Source organism: Carcharhinus amblyrhynchos, chromosome 26 (genome assembly GCF_965287045.1).
Source record: "Carcharhinus amblyrhynchos chromosome 26, sCarAmb.v2.hapA, whole genome shotgun sequence".
Classification (NCBI taxonomy): domain Eukaryota; kingdom Metazoa; phylum Chordata; class Chondrichthyes; order Carcharhiniformes; family Carcharhinidae; genus Carcharhinus; species Carcharhinus amblyrhynchos.
Window position 1 is genome coordinate 7,387,233 of NC_137349.1, and position 23,225 is coordinate 7,410,457.

Here is a 23,225-nt window from a genome sequence, read left to right on the forward strand (position 1 = left end):
GGAAAACACTCCACATCCCTGTTCTCACAATGGAAGGGAAAATTCCATCTGTAGTTTCACTGTACCAAATCTATCTTAAACAGCACTCATCCCTCAACAACTTAGATTTATGTAGCACCTTCAACATAGTTAAATATCCCCAAATGCTTCGCAGAGGTGTAATCAGACATAATTTGACACTATGTTACAGGAGATATTATAGAAAGTATAAAAAAGCTTGATTGGAGAGGCATATTTTTAAGAGCATCTTAAAAGAGGCAGACACTTCGGGGAATACCAACCATGTGATGCTGCCTGTCATCCTGCTTGAGCTCCCTCAACCTGGTATTCTGGTGAAATTGTGCAGCATCCCTTTCAAAGCCAGTGTATCGTCCTGTGGTGTGATACCCAGATCTGGGTGCAGATGAAATCAGAATCAGAAAATCCAGCATGCAAACCAGCCTCCCATCCATTGGCTTTGTTTACACTTTCCACTGCCTCGGCAAAGCGGCAGCAAAATTAAAGACCCCACGCACCCGGCTCATACTCTCATCACCTTCTGACAGGAAAAATATACAGAAGTCTGAGATCACATAGCAAACGACTCAAAAACAGCTTATTTCCTGCTGCCATCTGACATCTGGATGGACCTACCTCGCATTAAGATCTTTCTCTGCACCCTCGGTATGAATTTAATATTACATTCTGCTCTCTCATTTCCTTCTCTATGTACGCTATGCTTTGTATAGCAGGCAAGAAACAATACTTTTCATTGTATACTAATACATGTGACAATAAATCAAATCAAACAAGGCTCTGTACAACTGTTGTAAAGCTGATTCCTGTTTGTATTCCAGTCCCTTTGAGTTAAAGGCCAATATTCTATTAGCCTTTTTCATTATTGTACTTGTGCATTTGCTTTTATTGATTTGCATATTTGACTCCCAAGATGTTTCACTCCTCTACTGTTCTTGATTTTACCATTTGGTGAACAATCTGATTTTTCTTTCTTCGTATCAAGGTGGATGGCGTTTGCTCTTGTACAGACTGAGCTCTCATCTACTTCAGTTTGTTCCATTCACTTAATGGGTAGTAGTGGTGTGGTGGTAGAATCACTGTGTTAGTGATCCAGGGTAATTCTCTGGAGACCCTTGGTAATGCTGTGGTGACCTGCATTCAATTCCTGCCACAGCAGATGATGAAATTTGAATTCAATAAAAAAAAAATCCGCAATTAAAAATCTAATGATGATCCTGAAACCATTTGATTGTCATAATAAGCCATCGGGTTCATTAATGTTCTTTAGGGAAGGAAATCTGCCATCTTTACCCTGTCTGGCCTACATGAGACTCCAGTCCCACTGTGATGTGTTTTGACTCTTAAAATGCTGTCTGAAATGGCAAAATAGTGAGGGTAATTAGGGATAAATGCTGGCCCAGCCAGTGATGCCCACATCCCACGAATGAATAAAAAAAAACTTAATCTGTGTCCCTGTTACACTCTCCTGCTTGTATCTGTCCTCTTTACGCCCCCTCTTTTTTGTCACCTGTAAATCACAAATATTCAATATATGCTATAGATGACTGAGTGATAGCAATGGTCAGCAGGTGGATTCCAGTGAGGTGTTGGGTTCATCCCAGCTATTGATAGATAAAACTATAAAAATGCCATTGGGCAGCACTGAACAATACTGTAAATATCCTAGTGTTTTGAAGTGTTTCACAAATGGCCTTTGGTTATGTAGTGGTTGGTTGCAGTCAAAGATTAGGAACAGTCTGCACTGATGCCAAGATAGTTCATGCTTTTCTAATTGCTGTGTTTACTAATGGACTAGTGATCATAACAGCAGCTAATTACTTCCTTTAGAAATCCATGTGCCAATGTACAGGATGTTGTCTTTCTAGGACAATGATGCAATTTAAATCTTGCCAGTGAACAATTTCTGCTGCTTAAGCTCAATGGGTGCTGTGAGAATGTAATTGACATTCCACCGTAACGTCTGATGCCAAAGGAGAGTTTCATGTGCCCACTCAGCACCAACTTTGTCCGGCACTGCATGCATAGTTTTTCCCACGACTGAGATAATTCTTGTGCACCTAAGAGCCCAGGAGAGGGACGGTGAGTGGCTGATGACAGGAGATTGAGAGAGAGTTTGTAAGAACAGTGTAATTCTCTGACTGAGTTTGGAATACAGCATCTTTTGCCTGTGTTAAATCCTCAATGTCTCCTCAAGAAGTACTCCATACTAGGTGTCAGATCTTTATTCATTCAGTCGCTCCACACTCCAAACATTGACCTTACCAGTTCACCCTACACACCAGGTCACATGACCTGTTCCTCAAAGGGGCTATGCCCTAATGTACAGCCAGGGTGTGAACCTTCTACAGTTACAGGGTCAGCGAATGCCACTTTTTCTCCCCAGTTTCACCCCCTGTACTTGATTGTCTTTACTGAGTGGCTGAACAGTGTCTTGCCACCCTCTGGCAACTTCAAATGATCATTAATGTGGGAGCCCTGGAATTAATTATTGGCAAGTTGTACCAAAGCGCTCAAAATCAAATAAGGTGACAGGATCAACTTTCAGTCGTCTAATGCTGAAGAACTGAAGTTTGTTTCTTTGACCTATTCTCATGTTTCAATCCATTGACAAGGTTAAGAAACCCATAACGTTGATCAAACTGAGTGTGCAGGACAGCACCAAGGTTAGAGGTGATAGTAAGTCAATCAAGATTAACCTAATTCTTCCCAGGAGAGAGATTTTGTTTAATCAAAGTATATTTGTCTCCTATAAAATAATTACTCAAATGATACCCTATTCAAGCTGGTTCAAATTTCTATGATGTGGAGATGCTACGTTAAACTAGGGTAAGCACAGTAAGAAGTCTTACAATACCAGGTTAAAGTCCACTCACTCACCTGAGGATTAGCTTGAGACTCTGAAAGCTAGTGCTGTCAAATAAATCTGTTGGACTTTAACCTGGTGTTCTGAGACTTCTTACTCCAATTTCTATCCCATTGCCTTTAGGAAGCTGAAACAGTAGGCTGAGGACCTGCTGATCATAAGCTCCATGGATTGGCAGCTACCAAAACACTCACTCGCTCGCTGTCTCTTCTTGACAGGTACAAGAAATGCCATGCTGAATACAGAGGCTCGAACAATTGAAGCAGACGTGCTGAGCCGCCGGTGTGTGATAATGAGGCTAGCAGAGTTTTCCTTTGAAAAGTTCCAGGAGGCCATACGACAAAGCGCAGGGGCGGTGGTGATCATTCTGCCCCAAAACATGTCGACAATGCCTCAGGATGTCATCCAGGTAAAGCAGCTTTCTTGTATTACCCTGAAAGAAACCATTGTGGGTCAAAGGCTAAGGCATGACTGGGAATGGTTACGCCAGTGTTTTTCTTCGTCAATGGGTTAGGTTAGCATTATGGCAGATGAAAGTGGGACACAAATAGGTGTCGGAGCATTATTCAGAGCCCAGGTAGTGATGGGTACCACGATGAATTTACTGGCAAATGGATTTTGTTGAAACATCCACCCACAGGCCATCTCCAGTCAGTACTTCACAAGACATCAATCCAAAGTGATCAAAACAGTGATGAGATGAAAGTCTTTTCTGTCTGTTGGCTGTTGCTGACCTACTTGAAAAGAGGTGGGACTGTTTTGTTCCCATCCCTAGTGGGCAAGCACCCAAAGCATAAAACATTTCTAATTTGGAACAAATTTGCCATTTCCGTCAGAAGCTAGTGTGGGTGATTGGAAAATGTTATGCTGATCCTTCTGAAGCTGAAAATCAGGCAGGTTGCCGTGACAATAGGAGCAAATTTTAATCTCCACCAACTAATACTCATTATTGAATGTACCTGGCTGCGCTAGATTCCTACACGGGTGCTAGCAATGGCAATTCCCCAACATTAACATCCTCCACATTTGAATACAAAATGTTTCACTAAAATGTAATCTGTTATTTCATCGAAGTTGCTGCTGAAAAGATAAATGGAACTGAGCTACATGCCACACGTTCCACAGTTTGTTCATGAAAATATTTTGGAATTTGTGGGGAGAAATTGAACCTTAAGATCGAAAGGTCAATGCACTTTAAAATACTTTTGATCTCTGGGATCCATCTCTGGTTCAGTAGGTAAGTGTAAAGGATGATGTAACAAGCCATAGGGATGAGGAAGGTCTCTGATGTGTACTATGTTTGCTAGTGTTACAATCCGAGTTGGTGTTGCAAATGGATAGGAGGATCCCAGAATAGAACTCTAGCTCAAAAGATCATACATTTTTTTTATTTTGGTTTTATCAAATACAGAGGAACCAGACTCACAGCACCACTACTTTGCTTTTAACAACAAAAGAAAACATTTATTAAGCACTTTGTCATCATAAGATAGGGCGGCACAGTGACACAGTGGTTAGCACTGCTGTCTCACAGCGCCAGGGAACCAGATTCAATTCCAGCCTACGTGGAGTTTGCATATTCTCCTCTGTATGAGTTTCCTCCGAGTGCTCCAGTTTCCTCCCACACTGCAAAGTTGTGCAAGTTAGGTGGATTGGCCATGTTACATTGTCCCATAGTGTCAGGAGGATTAGTAGGGTAAACAAGTGGGGTTACGGGTATAGGGTCTGGGTGGGATTGTGGTCAGTACAGACTCAATGGGCCGAATAGCCACCTTCTGTACTGTAGGGATTCTATTCAATTCTACAAAAATAGAATCCCTACGGTGCAGAAGAGGCAATTCGGCTGATCGAGTCTGCACCTCCTCTCTGAGTACGCCCTATTCTCATATATCCACACGTTTACCATGGTTAATCCATCTAACCTACACATTTTGGGAACTAAGGAGCAATTTAGCATGACCAATCCACCTATCCTGTGCATCTTTGGACTGTGGGAGGAAATCACGCAGACTTGGGGAGAATGTGCAAACTCCACACATGCACTCAGCCAAGGCTGGAATCAAACTCAGGCCCCTGGACCTGTGAGGCAACAGCACTAACCACTGTGCCGCCCAATTTATATTAACCTTAACTCTGCGTGTAAGTGTTTCCTAACACTAGTTTGCATTGAATGTTCTCTACACACTCCAGCATTAGTGGCCATATTCAGGAGAGACTGGGAAAAACATTTTCGGGTGGTGAAACTTGAGCATTTTCTCTAATTTGGCAGTGCATACTAAGCTGGCTGACTTTTTTTAAACTTGCAGCAGTTTATGGAGATCGAGCCAGAGCTGTTGGCAACTGAGACAATTGTGCCAGTATACTTTGCCTTAGAGGATGATGAGCTCTTGTCAATACACGAACAAACAAACTCAGCTTCTGTCTCACAAGGTACTGCCTCAGCTGCAGAAGGTGGGTTGAACCTTTCTTGCCTGATTTATGAGTGAAATGTGACAGTCAGAGATTCAGTCGTTTGTTCAGTTTTATCTGTTTCCCCATTGCCAATCTAATATTTTTGTGAATGCAAGTGGTTCCTGCTCTGCAATAATCCTCTTAAATGACCAAGTTTTATTTCACATTGGGAGGTGAAAAGGATCCATTTCAGTTCACTTTAATTTCCTGTGACTATCAGTGAGTTATCTGTTTATTTGCTACCTCCCTTAATTGACAATTATAAAACGTGTTCAAGCTATGCTATGTCAATGTTCTTAAACATCATTCCAGCCTCTATAACACTCAGGGGTAATTCTCCCAAAATAGGATATCTGAGTCTGGAGTAGAATTAAATGTGTGCCATGCCAAATGTGTCAGCATGGTCTTGATCACTCGTTATATTTTGTTGATTTTAGTGCCGTCTCTCACTTTTTCACCTCATTCTTACAGCTCAAATAACCAATTTTCAAGCAAGCAAACTTTCAACACCTTCAGATTTTTATTAGCAACCTTGTGTCTCAGTGCCAGAGCATTCTGTTGACATAGAATTGGAGAATTGGCAACTACAAGTCATCAATTCTACTGGATTTTGATGATGTCTTAAATCACAGGCATGAACTTGCATGGTTTATAATCAGCAACAGAGGATCCTGTTTTCACTTCAACCTCAATCCCAGATTTGTTTTTTAGTAATATATGACAGTAGTTTTCAAATCTGTTTGTAGGAACCGTATATTATCACGCTTCAGGGCTCTTGGAAAACCTTGGCTTGCTTCATTGGGTGGTTCATTCCCTTGAAGTATTGATAGCGTTCATGATCCTCATTTGATAAAAATCTTGAAATATTTCTCGGTGCTCTACCAGATCAGAAACTCCAAGGTCTGTTATGAAGTTAGCCTAGACCCTAACTTTTATGATTTTGGCATTGGTGTAAGCATAATGTATTCCACTCCAGGAATGATTCACTTGACCCATTAAGAAGCTTTTATCAAAACAAACTTTATTTAAGAACACAGTTTGAATATTACAAAAAAAAATTAGCTTAACGTTTACCAATTTAAATACTTAAACATGGTTATAATTCTTAACAGCTAGCTATCTCTATATCCCAATGTAAGCAGTACATCATAGACATAACCCCTTCTTCAAAAGTTATAAATGTATTTATTAGTGTCACAAGTAGGCTTACACTGCAATGAAGTTACTGTGAAAATCTTCTCAAGCCAGTTAGCACCAAAAACAGATATGCTTATATGAATGCTAGCCTTTTAACAGATCTGAACTGAGATCCAAACAGATACCTGTCTTCTGACTTTCACACAACCATCTCCAGAGAAAGATCTACCCCAAACAGCAGAATCAAAGAGAAAGAGACTTGTTTCTTGCAGATTCCAGTCTCCAACTCAAGAAAGAGACAGAGAAAGCAACCTCTCTCTTAAGATCCCAGGCAGCAGACTGAACCTTATTTCTCTGTGTAAGCCTATCTCCACTCAGTCACGTGATTTTACTGTCAATCAACCTAATCAAGTCCTACTCTGCAAAACCCCAGGGGGGAAAACAAAAACCAAAAGAGCACCATTAGCCCAGATTAAAATGACCATTCTAGCAATTAGGAGCAATTATGCTGCTGCAGTAACAACACAGAACTGTGGGATACAGACCACGTGGCACCAGTGTTAGAACATACTGTTTAAAACAAACCTGTACGAAATATGACAAATGCATTTCTTCTAGACACAGTACCGTCACAAAGAAAACCTGCACTATCACAGCATTAAAGGTATACCATAACTGAAACAACAAAGACTGCTAGAAAGACAACAAATGCAAAATGGTAGAAGAACTATTTCCTGGTAGATTAGAGGGGGTGCTTCATGACACCTGTCACCACCACCCTCCACCGTCACTACCAATCTGTCGACTCTACTTTGAAAACTTCTGGCTCTGGATTACAGGAACAGTGTGGCTCAAATTGTGAGCATACTGACCTTTCCCTATTAGTTCAACTCCAGTTCAAACTGATGGGCCACATTTATTGCGAATCCCCTATTGCCCTGGATGGTGGTGGGACTACTCCTTGAACTGCTGCAATCCTTGCGATGGCAATGCTGTTCCTACAATGGTGTTAGGTGGGAAATTCCAGGATACTGATTTGAGTGTTGATGAGGTAACTATAAATAACCTGTGGTTTTGCTGTTCATACCACTACAAGGCTCCCAAATGAAATAGTGCAGGATAGAGTATGGAACTCAATACTTATTGCTGTTTAATTGATATGCCTTGGGGGAAAAAAAACCACAGTGGAACTGAGCAAGAGGTCACTGCTGTTATAGCCGATGTGTGAAATGTGATTGGCGTTACTGCAGGTGAGGTTGGGGTTAAGATGATGCATTGTAAAGTGAGCAGTAGTGGTATTATTACTGCGCCACAGAGCAAGGATAAAGCTCTGGAGATACAGATTCGAGTTTGACCATGGTAGATAGTGAGATTTGAATTCAATATTAAAAAAAAATCCTGGAATATAAAGCCTAGTGCTGACCATAAAACCATTGTCAATTGTCATAAAAGCCCATCTGATTCATTAATTTTCTTAAGGAAATCTACTGTCCTTACCTGGCCTGGCCTATATATGACTCCAGATTCTCAGCAAGGTGGTTGACTCTTAAATGCTCTGTGAACTGGCCTAGCAACCCATTCAAGGGAAATTAAGAATGGGCAATAAATGGGCCTAGCCAGTGATACCCACATCCCATCATGAGTAACGCCTCTGCAACATGAATTTATTTAAAACTCAAGACATGAACCATTTCAAAACAATATAAAACATGTTGTGGATATCTATGTCACAAAATGTCTTAGTTGTTGATTTTTTAATTGCTCAAGAAATAACCAATAATGTGTTACAGTGGTGTTGTAAAATTGTAGCTCATGCAGTAATATATTCATTTTTGAGGCCTGAACAGAATTGTGTTGAGGGAAAATACAGGAAGAATCAGGTTCTGATGAAAGCCCATTGGCCTGAATGTTAACACTCCTTTTCTCCACAGTTGCTGCCTGACCTGCTGAGTTTTCCCAGTTGTTTTTGTTCTTATCACAGGGAGCTTCATCTGTTTCTGAATTTGTTGCATTTTAATTGGAAGTGCTTGATGCTAATGCCGGTCAAATGAAACGAAGAGTTTAATTTTTCAGCACTAATATCCCTCATAAAACATATCTAATAAAACAAAAAGAAGCCAAAGAGAAAAGGAATAAAATTCTCACTGAGTAGCTCAACTTCAAAATCAGACTATTTATTCTTAGTTTCTTTTTGTCCTAAAAGCTTTGATTCCCTCTGGAATCGAGTTCCACAACCCTGATTAGCCTCATGCATCTTGCTGTTTGACTATATGGAACCTCCTAGCCATGCAAAATCCAATCATTAGCTGATATGCGCACAAACACAACAAGACTCGCTGAATGGCAGTTAGGAGCTGCAACACTGGCTGACTTGCTTCACCCCTTCCTAACTGACTGTCACAAGATAAATTCTAATATCTCTAACTCCCAACCAGTGTCACCAAACTCGACACAAGGCAGGAATTGAGCATGATGCAATCTGGTCTACAAAGCGCTATCCATTAGAGACTTAATATAAGTATGCAGATAAAAAGTGATGCCAAAACAAAGCCAGAATCAATACACCTCCGATCCATCAGCAACTGCCATTCTTGATAAATCTCTGCTTAAAGTATTACCTAGTCCTGTCTCCCCTAAGTTCTGATGGGCCTGCTGAATAATTAGAAATGGTTCCTGTTTTTAATAAATATAACATCATTTGTTCTTCATGTTAGTGTTAGGATGTCAGTAAGATATATAGTGGCAGATATTTTCTGGTTGTTCATGCCTCGCTGCTGCTACCAGTGACAGCGGAGAATTTGATGCTCGGCCAAATCTCCGTTCGCTGCAGCAGGATTAGAGAATCCCAGTTGCGGGTGAGTTTGGAGAATCCAACCCAATATCATAGTAATCGTAGAATCCCAAAGTGCAGAAGGAGGCCATTCAGCCCATCGAGTTTGTGCTGAACATGATCCCATTCGGGCCCTATTCCTGTAACCCCACATATTTACCCTGCTAACCTCCTGACATTAGGGTCAATTTAGCATGGTCAATTAGTCTAACCCACACCTCTTTGGACTGTGGGAGGAAACTGGAGCACCCGGAGGAAGCCCATGCAGACATGTCAAGAATGTGCAAACTCCACACAGACAGTGACCTGAGGCTGGAATTGAACCTGGGTCCCTGGCACTGTGAGGCAGTAGTGCTAACCAATGTGCCACCATACTGCTCTATATGCGTCAAATTTCATAGTTTATCCACTTAAAATTGTAGAAAAACTCCCTATCCTGCCAAGCTAAAACATTCTGAGCTTTATTTTGGTCTGTTTGTGGTGGGAGCAGTTTGAAGCAGTGAGATTTTTATTTTTATCCCCATGAAGTATTGGCACCAAAAGGCCTTGTTGGCATTACTGTGTATGCTGTGTTTCTGTCAACTCCACCAGTATCTTGAATGCATAGAACAAAATATATTTGTTCCTCTCCTCTCCAGTCCTCTTACACACAGCCACAGCCAATGGCTTCCAGATGGTTACAAGTGGGGCCCAAAGTAAACCCATTAGTGATTGGTCAATAACCAGCCTTGAGGTAAGTTGAAATCGTTCTTCTCTGTTGTAATGATTGTTAAATGGTCGGAACTGGTATTACGATGAAGACTGCATAGGCTCAATGGCATGACTCTTGGGCGTTTAGCAGAACTTTATTGATTTAATTTGATTTTTATTTGATTTATTATTGTCACATGTATTAGTGTACAGTGAACAGTATTGTTTCTTGAGTGGTACACAGACAAAGCATACCATTCATAGAAAAGGAAACAAGACAGTGCAGAATGTAGTGCCACAGTCATAGCTAGGATGTGGAGAAAGATCAAATTCATGTGATGTAAGTCCATTCAAAAGTCTGACAGCAGCAGGGAAGAAGCTGTTCTTGAGTCGGATGGTACATGATCTCAGACTTTTGTATCTTTTCTCCGACGTAAGAAGGTGGAAGAGAGAATGTCCAGGGTGTGTGGAGCCCTTAATTATTCTGGCTGCTTTTCCAGGCAGCTGGAAGTATAGACAGAGCCAACGGTTGGGGAGACTGGTTTGATGGACTGGGCTGCATTCACGACTATAAAGTTGTTTGCAAAGAATCAGAGCAAAAATATAGGCATGAAATTTATGCACGGTTTCAAATATTGATCTTGCAATTTTTGAAGAAAGACACAGGGTTGAAAGTCCACCTCCATTTCTGGCTTCAACTGGTTTTCAAGTCTTAACAAAAATTTGAATTATCTGCAACACTGCCTTCTCCAGACCTTCGGTGCTGGGGAATGACTGACTCTGCAGTGAAGCTTTGTGAGTGCCAATGAGTTGAGATGTTTCTTGTAGAATCCAACTCAAAAGTTCTGAAAATTGGGATCCAGCACCAGGTAAATTTTCTTGGGCTTTTCGGTCTCCTGCAGCAACATCCAGCAATTTGTCATTGTGCCTTTGCTGTCTGAAAAATCCTTGGGTAAAATGGTTGAGGAGAATTTGGGGAGATGACTGAAAATATGTTGTAATGATAGATATGGGATTGATTCATTAGGAGGGAAGATAAGGAGCAAGATGGAAGGGTTTTAGGGAGGAAGAATAACATTAATGAAGCAGAGGAAGTGGTGTTTGTGCTATGAGAATTGGAGAACCAAACATCGCCAGGTGGCAGAGGAACATGAAGGCTTTTAAAACTGAAACATACAGTTATCTCACTTTTTTTGATTTATGCCATGTTTTCTGCTGATTTCACAGTATCCTTACAGTGCATTTGGCCCATCAAAACTGCACTGACCCACCTTTGGAGCATCTTACCCAGGTTCCCCTGTCACCCTATCCCCATAATCCCACATGTTTACCGTAGCCAATCCACCTGACCTATACATCTTTCGACTGTGGAAGGAGACCGGAGCACCTTCAGGAAACTCTCAGACGCCAGGAAAACATGCAAATTCCACAGACTGTCACCCAGGGCTGGAATTAAACCTGGGTCCCTGGCGCCATGAGGCAGCAGTGCTAACCGCTGTGCTATCCTATTTCTGTCTTAACTTCCCTCTGGACTGTGGGCTTTTACCCTGGTGATAATTTAATACAAATAGTACAAGGTGAGACAGTAGAGTGATTTGTCTTTGGAGGTGCACATAAGAACAATTCCTTCAGTTAATGGTTTTAAAGTGTTTATTTAGTAAATAATATGTTTTTGCTTCTCAGCAAGGTTAGTGAAAGGAATTTGGCTCTTGAAAGTGTGGGATCTTTATATTCCATACTCTTGTTGTTCCTTTTAGGGCAGATTGACTGGTCTGGGTGGAGAAGATCTTCCCACCATTGTAATTGTAGCACACTACGACTCCTTTGGAGTGGCTCCCGTAAGTACAACCCTTGCTAATCACTGGATAATTAGTACTGTGAGCGGCTTTTTAAAACCTATTTTGTAATTGTTACTGTCACAAGGATTTAATTGAAGTAAAATGATCGTATGAAATTTTGTACCACAGCCTGTTAAACTGTAACAAACACTAAGGGCTTTTTGCCGTTCCAAACTTTGAAACATCAGAGCATTGCACAACTGCCTGGTTAATAAAGGGACTACCTGATGCAGCACTGAATCATACTACCCACACTGCGAACTGATCTCAGGCAGGGCTTAGTAAGGTAGCAAAAGCCTGAAATGTAGGAGTTGGGACAGGAGTGAAATCCAGCTCCTAATCTATTCATTCCTGCCAGAAAACATTTAGATGTGGAAATTAGATTTTAAAAATGTTGTACTCGGCAATTAATATACTTTCCTATTCTCAAATAGCCTGATGGCATTTGTTTGAGGCCTGGATGTAAAAAGTGACTGATCAGGCAGTTTGCCAAAGGGCTGCTTTAATACTTAAGCAAGGGTAAATGTTGGACATGAGCTGATGATTACTGTCACGAGTTTAATTCGTAACTCTTAGTCCACCCATAAACCTATACGAGCAAGGAGTGTGTCCTGTACATTTTCACAAGCTGTTATTATTTTGTTCTCAGTAAGTTTATTTCTATAATCGTACTTGGCTTGTAACTTAATTGGTTGCTCGTGAGAAGGGTGGCCCCTTTTTGGTTTAAGCTGTGCAAAGTACACAGACTTGTGCTGAGTGTGATCACTTTGAACTAAGCTGAATTATCCAGTATCAACTGAAATGTTACAAAGATGGCTAATTGAGAGTATATTGCCATGTATTGACCTAACTGCAAGGCAAGGCACTTGTGAAGCTGTGATGGACAGGAGAAAATCACATTTGCATTAAACAGCTGAGGTTAATATGATAGGTAATAAATCCACTCGGACAAGAAAAAGCTTTATCATTGTAAAAAGCCAAAACTACTAACTTTAATTGTGCTAACCAAGTATACATTGGAATGAGATATTGAATTTCAGTGGACCTGGAGTGTTTCAGCATTACCAACTCGAAGAGTTGATACAGACTATTATATTAAAAATTCTTTATGCAAACAGTAGTGTAGTTTTGGAATAGCTTAGTTTATCAGGCAATACCATGAAGTCAAAGGCATTGGGGAGTTCAAAATGTAGTTGGTTGTTAGGCAAATTAAAATGAGACCTTAGAAAAATAAACTGCATGTGCCTTTTTTTTGTCTGAGGTTTTTATACATCTATGCAGTAACCTGTGTGTAATAAATGTTTATTTCTCCCCCTCCAATCCTATTTCCCTCTTGGCAGTGGCTGGCTTATGGTGCTGATTCAAATGGCAGTGGCGTAGCAGCTTTACTAGAACTGGCTCGACTATTTTCCAAACTCTATACTTATAAGAGGACACATGCTGGGTAAGTGCAAAAGGGGGTTCCAAATAAATCAAATGCTTGATTATGAAATCCATAGAATCCCTGCAGTGTAATGTGATGATGGTAGTTGCTATATATATTTGTTTTATGTTTAAGGAGAATGTTTTAAAATTCAGCTTTTTTTCCTACAGGCGGTATTTCTGGAGGGAATACAGTGCAAGTGTAAGATAATTATTCATTTTAGCCATGTAGTGTTTACTTAGGGGAGAGCAAATGGATTTTTGTTTATAGACAATAATTTCGCCTGGGGTTTTTGATTAGGTTGAGTGACAGGATCATGTGATGTGGTTAATGGGAAGAGCTAAGTATGTAGCAGAGAAAAACAGCTTTCAGTTCTGGTTGGGGTTATTTAAAGACAGGTCTGCAAGCTGCCCTGAAAATTAATCTCTCTCTGAAAGCTTCAAGACTGATCAAAGCCCTTATTGCAAGTATCTTTATTGTTGCTAACTGTATCTAATAAGGAATTGTAAGTCTGAGAGAATATCACTTATTTGGAACTGAAACAGTGGTAAGTTAGAAATTAAAGTAATTTCCTTTCAATTTCTAACTATTTAGCTGTTGAGAGTTTAGCTACTTCATTTTGTTAGAGTTGTCTTTAAACTGTGTTATGAAGTAAAGTTTGTTTCACTTCAAAAGATCCCTAATTTGTCAGTGGAATTACTCACAAAGTGAAGCATCCTGTCTCCACGTATGCCAAAATAGAAAAATATATGGGGGCCTAGTCTGACTTCCTAATGTAATTTGGGATTCTGTCCAGGATCCTAACAGCAGAAGAAGGCCATTCAGCCCATCAAGTCTGCACCAACTCCAAAAGAGCATCTTATTTTATTTCATTTTTGTTTTTAGTTTATATATAAATAAATGAATGAAAACCTGTTTTTCGTTTATAAAAATAGAAATGAGAGATTTTTCTGACATGCTCTGCCTAAGCTGCACAGAGCACACTGCAATTTTAATTTTTATCAGTGCTCAATGTACAGATCCACTTACAAATGATAAGTATACCGTGAGTGGGTTTGCTCCTCTTTTTCTCGCCCTCCAATTGATCCAGGATATTGTGTGCGCAAATGCGGACCCAGGGTACTGTGTGTCTACACGCGCACACGCATGGAGTGAGTATCTCTCTCCTACAGCTTTCATTGTTGAATGTAACTTCAGATTTTTCATGCACTCAGGTTACGTCAGTCCTCCCTGCAGCACTCCATTCTAAACAGCTAGTTTTTTGTTTTCGCGCTTTTCTAAAATCCCAATTACTCTGCAATACCTTTTCCAGATACAACATCCTGTTCTTTGTATCCGGAGGAGGAAAATTCAATTACCAGGGCACAAAACGCTGGCTGGAGGATCACCTAGATCACACAGGTACGGTGAAGGATTGCGTCTCTGCCTTGGGGGTAGGCAGCCACTACCCTAGTAAAGTTGTGAATCACAATGAAGAATGTGGCCTGCACACATCCTTTGGACATGAAATGATAACTGTTACTCCCAAAACTGCCTGTAAACAGCAACGCAAATGATACCGCGTAGACCATTAATAGGCTGTCCCCTTAAAAAAACCACTTGTGCAACCACACAAATCATTTAAATGGACTGCACATTCAGGCTTCACACAAATGGAAAATATTTACAGATGACATTGCTCACCAGTTAAACCAACTTAAATCCAGTATGTGGCATGAGCCATTTACCATCACCACTGTGTGGTTTACCATGTTTTTGTTTGCACTGTGTTAAACATGCCTGCTATTTCAAGCAGATGCAGATATTCAGTAAGTAGTTTCCATCTTGTTACGGTCCAGGTTCCTATTCTCAATTACTCCCCATTTGAACAATTCTGCTGAAGGTAGACAGAATTCAGTGATCTGTATGGGCAGCATCGGCCTAGAAGCACAATTCTGGCTTCGTGTGCCTCGAATCTAATTACTCCATCATTTGGTGACAATGCCTTGAACCGTCTCGGCCCTCAGCTATGGAATTCCTCTTCTCAACCTCATTGTCTCGCTCTGTCTGTAAAGGACAGACCTTAAAGCCGACCATTTTGAGTAATTCTTTGGTCACCAGTCCTAATGTAGCTCGTAGTCAAATGTTGCTTGATAATCATTCTTCTGATACCCCTCAGGTGTTTTTACAATGTTATGGACATTATATTATAAAATTGTGTGTGTTGCAGTTGCAAGCAGGTTAACATAATTGAACGCTCATTTTCCATTAGTGCCTCTCATCACTAATATAGCTCAGGTATAGCCTGCAATGGCAAAGATAAGCAGACTTTGGACAAAACATTTCAAGTAGAAAGCATCTGATGAGTCCAGCAGACACATCATGCTAACACCAACATAACCGGGAGGTGGACTGTACCTCAAAAGATGCACCTGATGCAGACTCATTCATGGTCTCTGGATTTTCTCCTCATACAGAATGGGTTTCACTAGCTAGGCCAGCATTTTTTGCCCACTTCTAATTGCCCTGGAGAAGGCATTATTGAACTGCTGCAGTCCATGTGCTTCAGGTACACCTATATGATGATCCAGGATATGATGTTCCAGGATTTTGATCCAGCGACAGTGAACGAACAGGGAATTTGTTCTGAGTGAAGATGGTGTGAGACTTGGAGGGAAATTTGCTGGTGACGGTATTTCCATGCAGCTGCTGCCCTTGTCCTTCAAGGTGGTAGCGGGTGAGTGTTTGGAAGGTGCTGTTGAAGGAGCCTTGCTGAATTGCTATAATGTATGTTGTACACACTGCTGCCATTGTATGATGGAGGGAATATTTGTGGTGTCGGCTGTTGTGCCAGTTAAGTGGGTTGCCCTGGATGATGTCAAGGTTCTTGAGTGTTGTTGGAGCTGCACTTAATCCAGCCAAGTGGAGAATATTTCATTACACACCTGACTTCAGCTTTGTAGATGGTGGACAGGCTTGAGGCAGTCAGGAGGTGAGTTACACATTGCAGAATTCCCAGCTCCCAACCTGCTCTTGCAGCCCGGTTTCTGGCCAGTGTAATCCCAGAATATTGATAGTGGGGAATTTTTTGATGGTAATGTCAAGAGAGTTTGTTAGAGTCCCTGTTACTGGAGATGGGCTTTGGCCAGTTCTTGTGTATTACAAATGTTACTTGCTGTTTATCAGCCTAATCTCTCGAAGGCTTTCCCAACACTGTCGAGAAATATGAACTGACAAGACTTAATTCAAGAAAAAAACATTTTTGATTAGAGAGTGTGGGAAAGTGGAGCTTACTGTCTGGTGTGATTGAGGCAAATAAATGGTTGCATTAAGTTTAAGATTCAGGGGCACGGGTTTCAGGTACAAGGGGCAAGGTTTAAAGGAGATGAACAGGGCAGATTTTTTTTACACAGAAGGTGGTGGGCACCTGGAACTTGTTGCCACGGGAGGTAGTGGAAGTGGATACGGTAGTGACTTTTAAGGGGCATCTTGACAAATACATGAACAGGATGGGAATAGAGGGACATGGTGCCCAGAAGGGAAAGGAGTTTTAGTTTAGTCAGGCAGCATGGTCGGTGCAGGCTTGAAGGGCCGAAGGGCCTGTTCCTGTGCTGTAATTTTATTTGTTCTTTGTTAGTGGAGGTTAGATAAATAGAAAGGAGATAGATGTGGAGGGATAAATGGAAGGCAGCTTGTGTGAATTAGAACCACCTAGAATGTTCAGCTGAGTCACCTGTTTCTGGACAACAAAATTTGATGTAACAATTCCTTGTAAACTCCAGTTAAAATCATTAATTTCGTCCCACTGTGTGAAGAGAGTCAAAGTTCATCAGAATGACTGTACCAGGCTATAATCTTGTGGCTGGGTTCCATGTTTTCCAGATTCCAGCCTTCTCCAGGATAATGTTGCTTTTGTTTTGTGCCTCGATACCTTGGGCAGTGGTGATAGCCTTTATCTTCATGTTTCAAAGCCACCGAAAGAAGCCACTCCACAGCACACCTTCCTGAAGGAGCTGGAAACGGTAAGTGTGTTGCCACACCCAGCTTAAGTTTCCAGCAGAACTTGAGGATCTGCCAGAGGTGCAATTGTAATGTATATCAGGACAAGACCCTGGGCTCACACCCTATTTTTCCATCTTGTCCAGTTCTCTTTGCCCCATTACCTTTACATATAATGTTTTATCACATCATTAATAACTTCCAAGGCACGTCATGCAATAAATTGTCCTGTTTATGGGATATTGCAGGTGTGTAGGTATGGCTGTCACATTGACCTACATTACAGTGACTTAGTTCCCATTTTTTTGGTGAACTATGTAGGTGGCCATCGACCTTCCAACCCTCCATCATTGATGTTTGGAACCAGCTATATGTGGTGTGCTTTAGAGGGATTTGCTCATGAGACAGCGAGACAAGCCTCCCCCTCATGTCCAGCACACCCCAGACGGCCAGAACGAGATCAGAAACTCACTTGGAAAATGGCCACTGCATTTGCATAAAATTAAAATTTGCAGTTCAATTAGTAAATACAATCTACCACAGGCATGAAGGAATGGCCAACTAATAGAAGACAGAGTTGGGATGCGAGGGGCATTTTAATTAGCGGGGTGCCACAGGGACCAGGACTGGGGCCACAATTGTTTACAATATTTATTAATGATTTGGTCGAGGGAAGTGAATGTAATATTGTCAAGTTTGGTGATGACACAAAGAAAGATGGGAAGGCAAATGATGAAGATGACACACAGAATCTACAGAGTGATAGGGTCAGATTAAGTGAGTGGGCAAAAACTTGGCAGATGGAATATAATGTTGAAAAATATGAAGTTATGCACTTTGGCAGAGAGAATAAAGGAGCTGAATGTAATTTAAATGGAGAAGGACTGCAGAAAGCAGGGGCCAAAAGGTACGTTGGCCTTTATTTCAGAGGGAATGGAGTATAAAAATAGAGAAGACATGCTAAATCTGTACTAATTAGACCAAGCCTAGAATACTGTGAACAGTTCGGTCCCCACATGTAAGGAAAGATGGACCGGCATTGGAGCCAGTCCAGAGAAGATTCATTAGGTTGGAGCTGGGTACAGAGGGATTTTCTTATGAGGAGAGGTTGAGTAGGTTTGGGCTTGTACCCATTGGAGTTTAGAAGAATGAGAGGCGATCTTATTGAGACGTATCAGATCCTCAAGGGGGTTGACAGGGTAGATGCTGAGAGGTTGTTTCCCTTGTGGGAGAGTCTAGGACCAGAGGGCATAATCTCAGAGTATGGAGTCACCCATTTAAGATAAATGAGGAGGAATTTCTTCTCTCAGAGCGTAGTGAATATGGAATTCTTTATGGCAGTGGTCTGTAGAGACTGGGTCATTAAGCATCTTCTAATCAGTCAGGGAATCAAGAGTAATGGGGATACGGTGGGAGAGTTGAGGATTATATCAGATCAGTCATGATCTCATTGAATGGCAGAGTAGACTCAGTGGGCTGAATGGCCTACTTCTGCACCTACATCTTATGGTTTACAATTTCCCCTCTCATTTTCCACCCCCACCTTGAGAGGGGAGGTCCAAGATTTGATCCTTGGTATGTTCTTAATTGATTGTTCTTATCCAGGGTTCAGTATTGTTTGCCTTGATGCCCGGAATAAAAGGAGAAAATCAGTCAGTGCTCCAATTCCTGAAAATGAGTAGAGGAGATCTAACTCTGCTGTGTGGTCCATGTTCGTTTAGTCAGTCTCATCGACAGGCTATGATTATCCTCAATGCTGTAAAATTCATCGACCAGAGTCCCTGCCATTGACTATCCATTATTTCCAGTGGGAAATCATAGAAACCCTACAGTGCAGAAAGAGGCCACCTGGCCCATCAAGTCTGCACTGACCACAATCCCACCCAGGCCCTACCCCCATATCCCTACACCTTTACCCACTAATCCCTCTAACCTACGCATCTCAGGACTCTAAGGGGCAATTTTAGCATGGCCAATTAACCTAACCTGCACATCTTTGGACTGTGGGAGGAAACAGGAGCACCCGGAGGAAATCCATGCAAACATGAGGAGAATTGCAGACTCCACACAGACTGTGACCCAAGCTGGGAATCAAACCCAGGTCCCTGGTGCTGTGAAGCAGCAGTGCTAACCACTGTGCTACCGTGCTCTGTAGATGCATAGGCAAGAACAGAAAATCAACCTTTCCTGACTTACTGTCCAAGGTCTAGACTCATACATGAGGAGCTTGGGAGTTTTGGGGCTAATCCCAACATGAGATGGTGGGATGGTTTGGGGGAGGGGGGGGGTTGCACTAGGTTGTGTGTCCAAAATAAAAACCCTGTCTGTTTATTGAAATACAAAACTATTTTGAATTTGAAAATGCAGGTGACCTCCAGGTTTCCAGAAGTTAAGTTCTCCATGATCCATAAGAAAATCAACTTGGCAGAGGACATGTTAGCCTGGGAACACGAACGATTTGGAATTCGCCGATTACCGGCATTCACGGTATCCCGTCTAGAAAGCCATAAAAACAGTCTTCGGACCAGTGTTATGGACATGAGGTGAGCAGCCTCCTTGTTCCTCTGCTGCGGTGTGTTTTGCTCTAGAAATGAAGGGTTCAAATTCTGGAGCATGGAGCAAGAAGGGAAGCGAAGAGCAGCACAGTGGTTAGCACTGCTCCCTCACAGCACCAGGGACCCTGGTTCGATTCCCAGCTTGGGTCACTGTCTGTGCGGAGTCTGCGCCGTTCTCCCTGAGTCTGCGTGGGTTTCCTCCCACAATCCAGTGGACATGCTGGATAGGGGGGCATTGGCCATGCCAAATTCTCCATCAGTGTACCCAAACAGGCACCAGAGTGTGGCGACTAGGGGACTTTCACAGCAACTTCATTGCAGTGTTAATGTAATCCTATTTGTGACACTAATAAATAAAGTTTTAAAATAAAGTTTACCGTCAAAAAAGAATTGTGGAAAAATAATTTCTCGAACGCAAAGGTTTCTTCACACAAAGGCTTGTGAATCTGTGGAATTCCTTGTCCAGTGAAGCAATTGAGTCTACCTCATTTTTTGTTTTTAAGGAAAAGAAAGATAAATTTTTGAACAGTAAAGGAATTAAGGGTTGTGGTGAGCAGGCAAGTAAGTGGAGCTGAGTCTACGAAAAGATCAGCCATGATCTTATTGAATGGTGGAGCAGGCTCGATGGGCCAGATGGCCTACTCCTGCTCCTAGTTCTTCAGTTGTTCTTATGACTGTTGAACCTGAACATGACCAGTGAGTTGCATGAAAAAGAAAGGATTATTCATTTTTATGGGATGAGGGTGTCACTGGCTGGGCCAGCATTTATTGCCCATCCCTAACTACCCTCTGATTCAGTAATGAGGGATATGATGAGGATACAGGTTTAATTTATCAAAAAAGATCAGGTTTGTTCCTAAAAAAACAATGGTATTCACTGCAGGCTAATCTTGCATTTTGGAACAGTTGTTGAGCAAAGATTTTAATTGTTTGTTTGCCTTCCAACTTTAGGTCCCAGATTAATATTCAGAAGTTAAGTCGTAATACCAAAGTAATTGCTGAGGCACTAGCCAGGGTGATTTACAACCTAACAGAGAAGGTAAGAATTTTTTTTTCAAGTTTCTTTGTCATTATTTCTGTTTTCTTTCTTTTTTTTATTATTCGTTCGTGGGACATGGGGATCACTGGCTGGCCAGCATTTATTGCCCATTCTTACTTGCCCTTGAACTGAATGGCTTGTTCGGCCATTTCATAGAATCCTGGAATCCCTACAGTGCAGAATTGGCACTGTGAGGCAGCAGTGCTAACCACTGTCCCACCATGCCACCTAGTGGGCAGTCGAAAGTCAGCCACATTGCTGTGGCTTTTTCCGACAATCAACAGTGGTTTCATGGTCATCAGCAGATTCTTAATTCCGGATTTTTTTTATTGAATTCAGATTCCACCATCTGCCGTGGCGGGATTCGAACCCGGGCCCCCAGAACGTTAGCTGAGTTTCTGGGTTAATAGTCTAATGCTAATACCACTAGGCCATCACCTCCTCCTCAGTGAAGGAACTTATCTCCCTGTGATGATGCAGTGAGTCAAAAAAAAAACGCTTGGTTGGGAAATGTGTTTATGTCAATTGAATAAATAGCTATTTTCAGTTGAAAGATGAGCTTTGGGATGGCAGAGTCAGTGGTTTGATGTTCCCCTGTACTGTGTAATGAGGTGCATACAAGCATTCGAATTAGAAGCAGGATGAGGCCACTCAGCCCCTCGAGCGTGTCCTGCCTCTCAATAAGGTCGTGGGTGATCCGCTTGTAAACTCAACCCCACACTGCTGCCCACCCCCCCAATACATTTTCACCATTCCCCCTTGTTAATCAGGAGTCTATCCGGCTCTGCCTTAAAAGCATTCAAAGACTCTGCTTCCACTGCCTTTTGAGAGAGAGAGTTCCAAAGACTGTCAACCCTCGAAGAGAAAAGATTTCACCTCACCTCTGACTTAAACGAGCGACGTCTTACTTTTAAACAGTGACCCTTAATTCTAGATTGGGCAGCACGGCTACCTCACAGCGCCAAGGACCCTGGTTCGACTCCTGGCTTGAGTCACTGTCTGTGCAGAGTCTGCACCTTCTCCCCATGTCTGCGTGGGTTTCCTTCAGGTGCTCTGGCTTCCTCCCACAGTCTGAAAGGCGTGCTGGTTAGGTGCATTGGCCACGCTAAATTCTCCCTCGGTGTACCCGAATGCCAGTGTGTGGGGATTTTCACAGTAACTTTATTGCAGTGGTAATGTAAGCTTACTTGTGACGCCTATAAATAAATTAAACTTCAAAGCTGAGGAAGCATCCTCTTCACATCTACCCTGTCAATACCCCACAGGATCTTAAAGGTTTCAATCAAGTCACCTCTAATAAGAAATAAGAACATAAGAAATAGGAGCAGGAGTAGGCCATCCAGCCCTTCGAGCCTGCCCCGCCATTCAATAAGATCATGGCTGATCTGTCGCTGCTCAGTTCCACGTTCCCGCCCTCTCCCCATAACCCTTAATCCCCTCTCCTATCAAAAACCCATCAACCCGCGTCTTAAAAATATTTAGCGAGGCAGCCTCCACCACTTCAACGGGCAGAGAATTCCAGAGATTCACCACCCTTTGAGTGAAGAAGTTCCTCCTCAACTCCGTTCTAAACCGCCCCCCTTTTATCTTGAGGCTGTGCCCCTTAGTCCTACTGTCTTTTTTGAGCGAGAAGAGTCTTTCCACCTCTATCGTATCCATCCCATTCATCATCTTATACGTCTCAATGAGATCTCCCCTCATTCTTCTAAACTCTAACGAGTACAAGCCCAGTTTATTCAGCCTCTCCTCATAGCTCAACCCCCTCAACTCCGGTATCAGCCTAGTAAACCTCCTCTGCACTCCCTCCAAGGCCAAAATATCTTTGCGCAGGTGCGGCGCCCAAAACTGCACACAGTACTCCAGCTGCGGCCTCACCAATGCCCTATACAGCTGCAGCAAGACCTCCCTACTTTTATATTCAATCCCCTTCACTATGAAGGCCAGCATCCCATTCGCCTTCCTGACTACCTGCTGCACCTGCAAGCTGGGTTTTTGCGACTCATGCACAAGGACCCCGAGGTCCCTCTGCACCGTCGCCTGCTGCAGTTTTTCGCCCCGTAAGTAATAGTCCTTCCTACCATTCTTCCTACCAAAGTGGACCACCTCACACTTGCCAACATTAAATTCCATTTGCCATTTCCTGGCCCATTCGCCCAGCCTACCTAGATCCTTCTGTAGACTCTCCACACCCTCCGCACAATTTGCCGTTCGCTAGTGTATACAAAACGTAACCTCTCTAACATTTCTTCATAAGACAACTCACCCATTCCTAGCTTAGTAAACCTTCTCTGAACTGTTAATTTACAAGGCTTTGGGTTTTCACCTGCATTAGACTGCCCTATTTTGGTCATGCAACTGCACATGCACATTTCCCTGCATGATAGGAGTTCCCAGAACCCTTTT

The 23,225-nt window shown here is 42.2% G+C and overlaps 1 protein-coding gene across 2 annotated transcripts in view; it reads left to right on the forward strand.

The window, feature by feature from the left end:
* The window catches only part of ncln (nicalin), a 51,073-nt gene that overhangs the window by 13,979 nt on the left and 13,869 nt on the right, over nucleotides 1-23,225 (forward strand). Inside the window, exons 2-10 of one of the 2 annotated variants that reach the window (XM_080212840.1) lie at nucleotides 3,100-3,290; nucleotides 5,191-5,332; nucleotides 9,938-10,032; nucleotides 11,747-11,827; nucleotides 13,168-13,271; nucleotides 14,563-14,651; nucleotides 17,112-17,251; nucleotides 19,596-19,771; nucleotides 20,735-20,822. In XM_080212840.1, coding sequence (XP_080068966.1) covers nucleotides 3,100-3,290; nucleotides 5,191-5,332; nucleotides 9,938-10,032; nucleotides 11,747-11,827; nucleotides 13,168-13,271; nucleotides 14,563-14,651; nucleotides 17,112-17,251; nucleotides 19,596-19,771; nucleotides 20,735-20,822 — 1,106 coding nt within the window. Of the gene's footprint in view, nucleotides 1-3,099; nucleotides 3,291-5,187; nucleotides 5,333-9,937; nucleotides 10,033-11,746; nucleotides 11,828-13,167; nucleotides 13,272-14,562; nucleotides 14,652-17,111; nucleotides 17,252-19,595; nucleotides 19,772-20,734; nucleotides 20,823-23,225 lie in introns of both variants that reach the window. The other variant, XM_080212839.1, reaches the window with a different exon arrangement.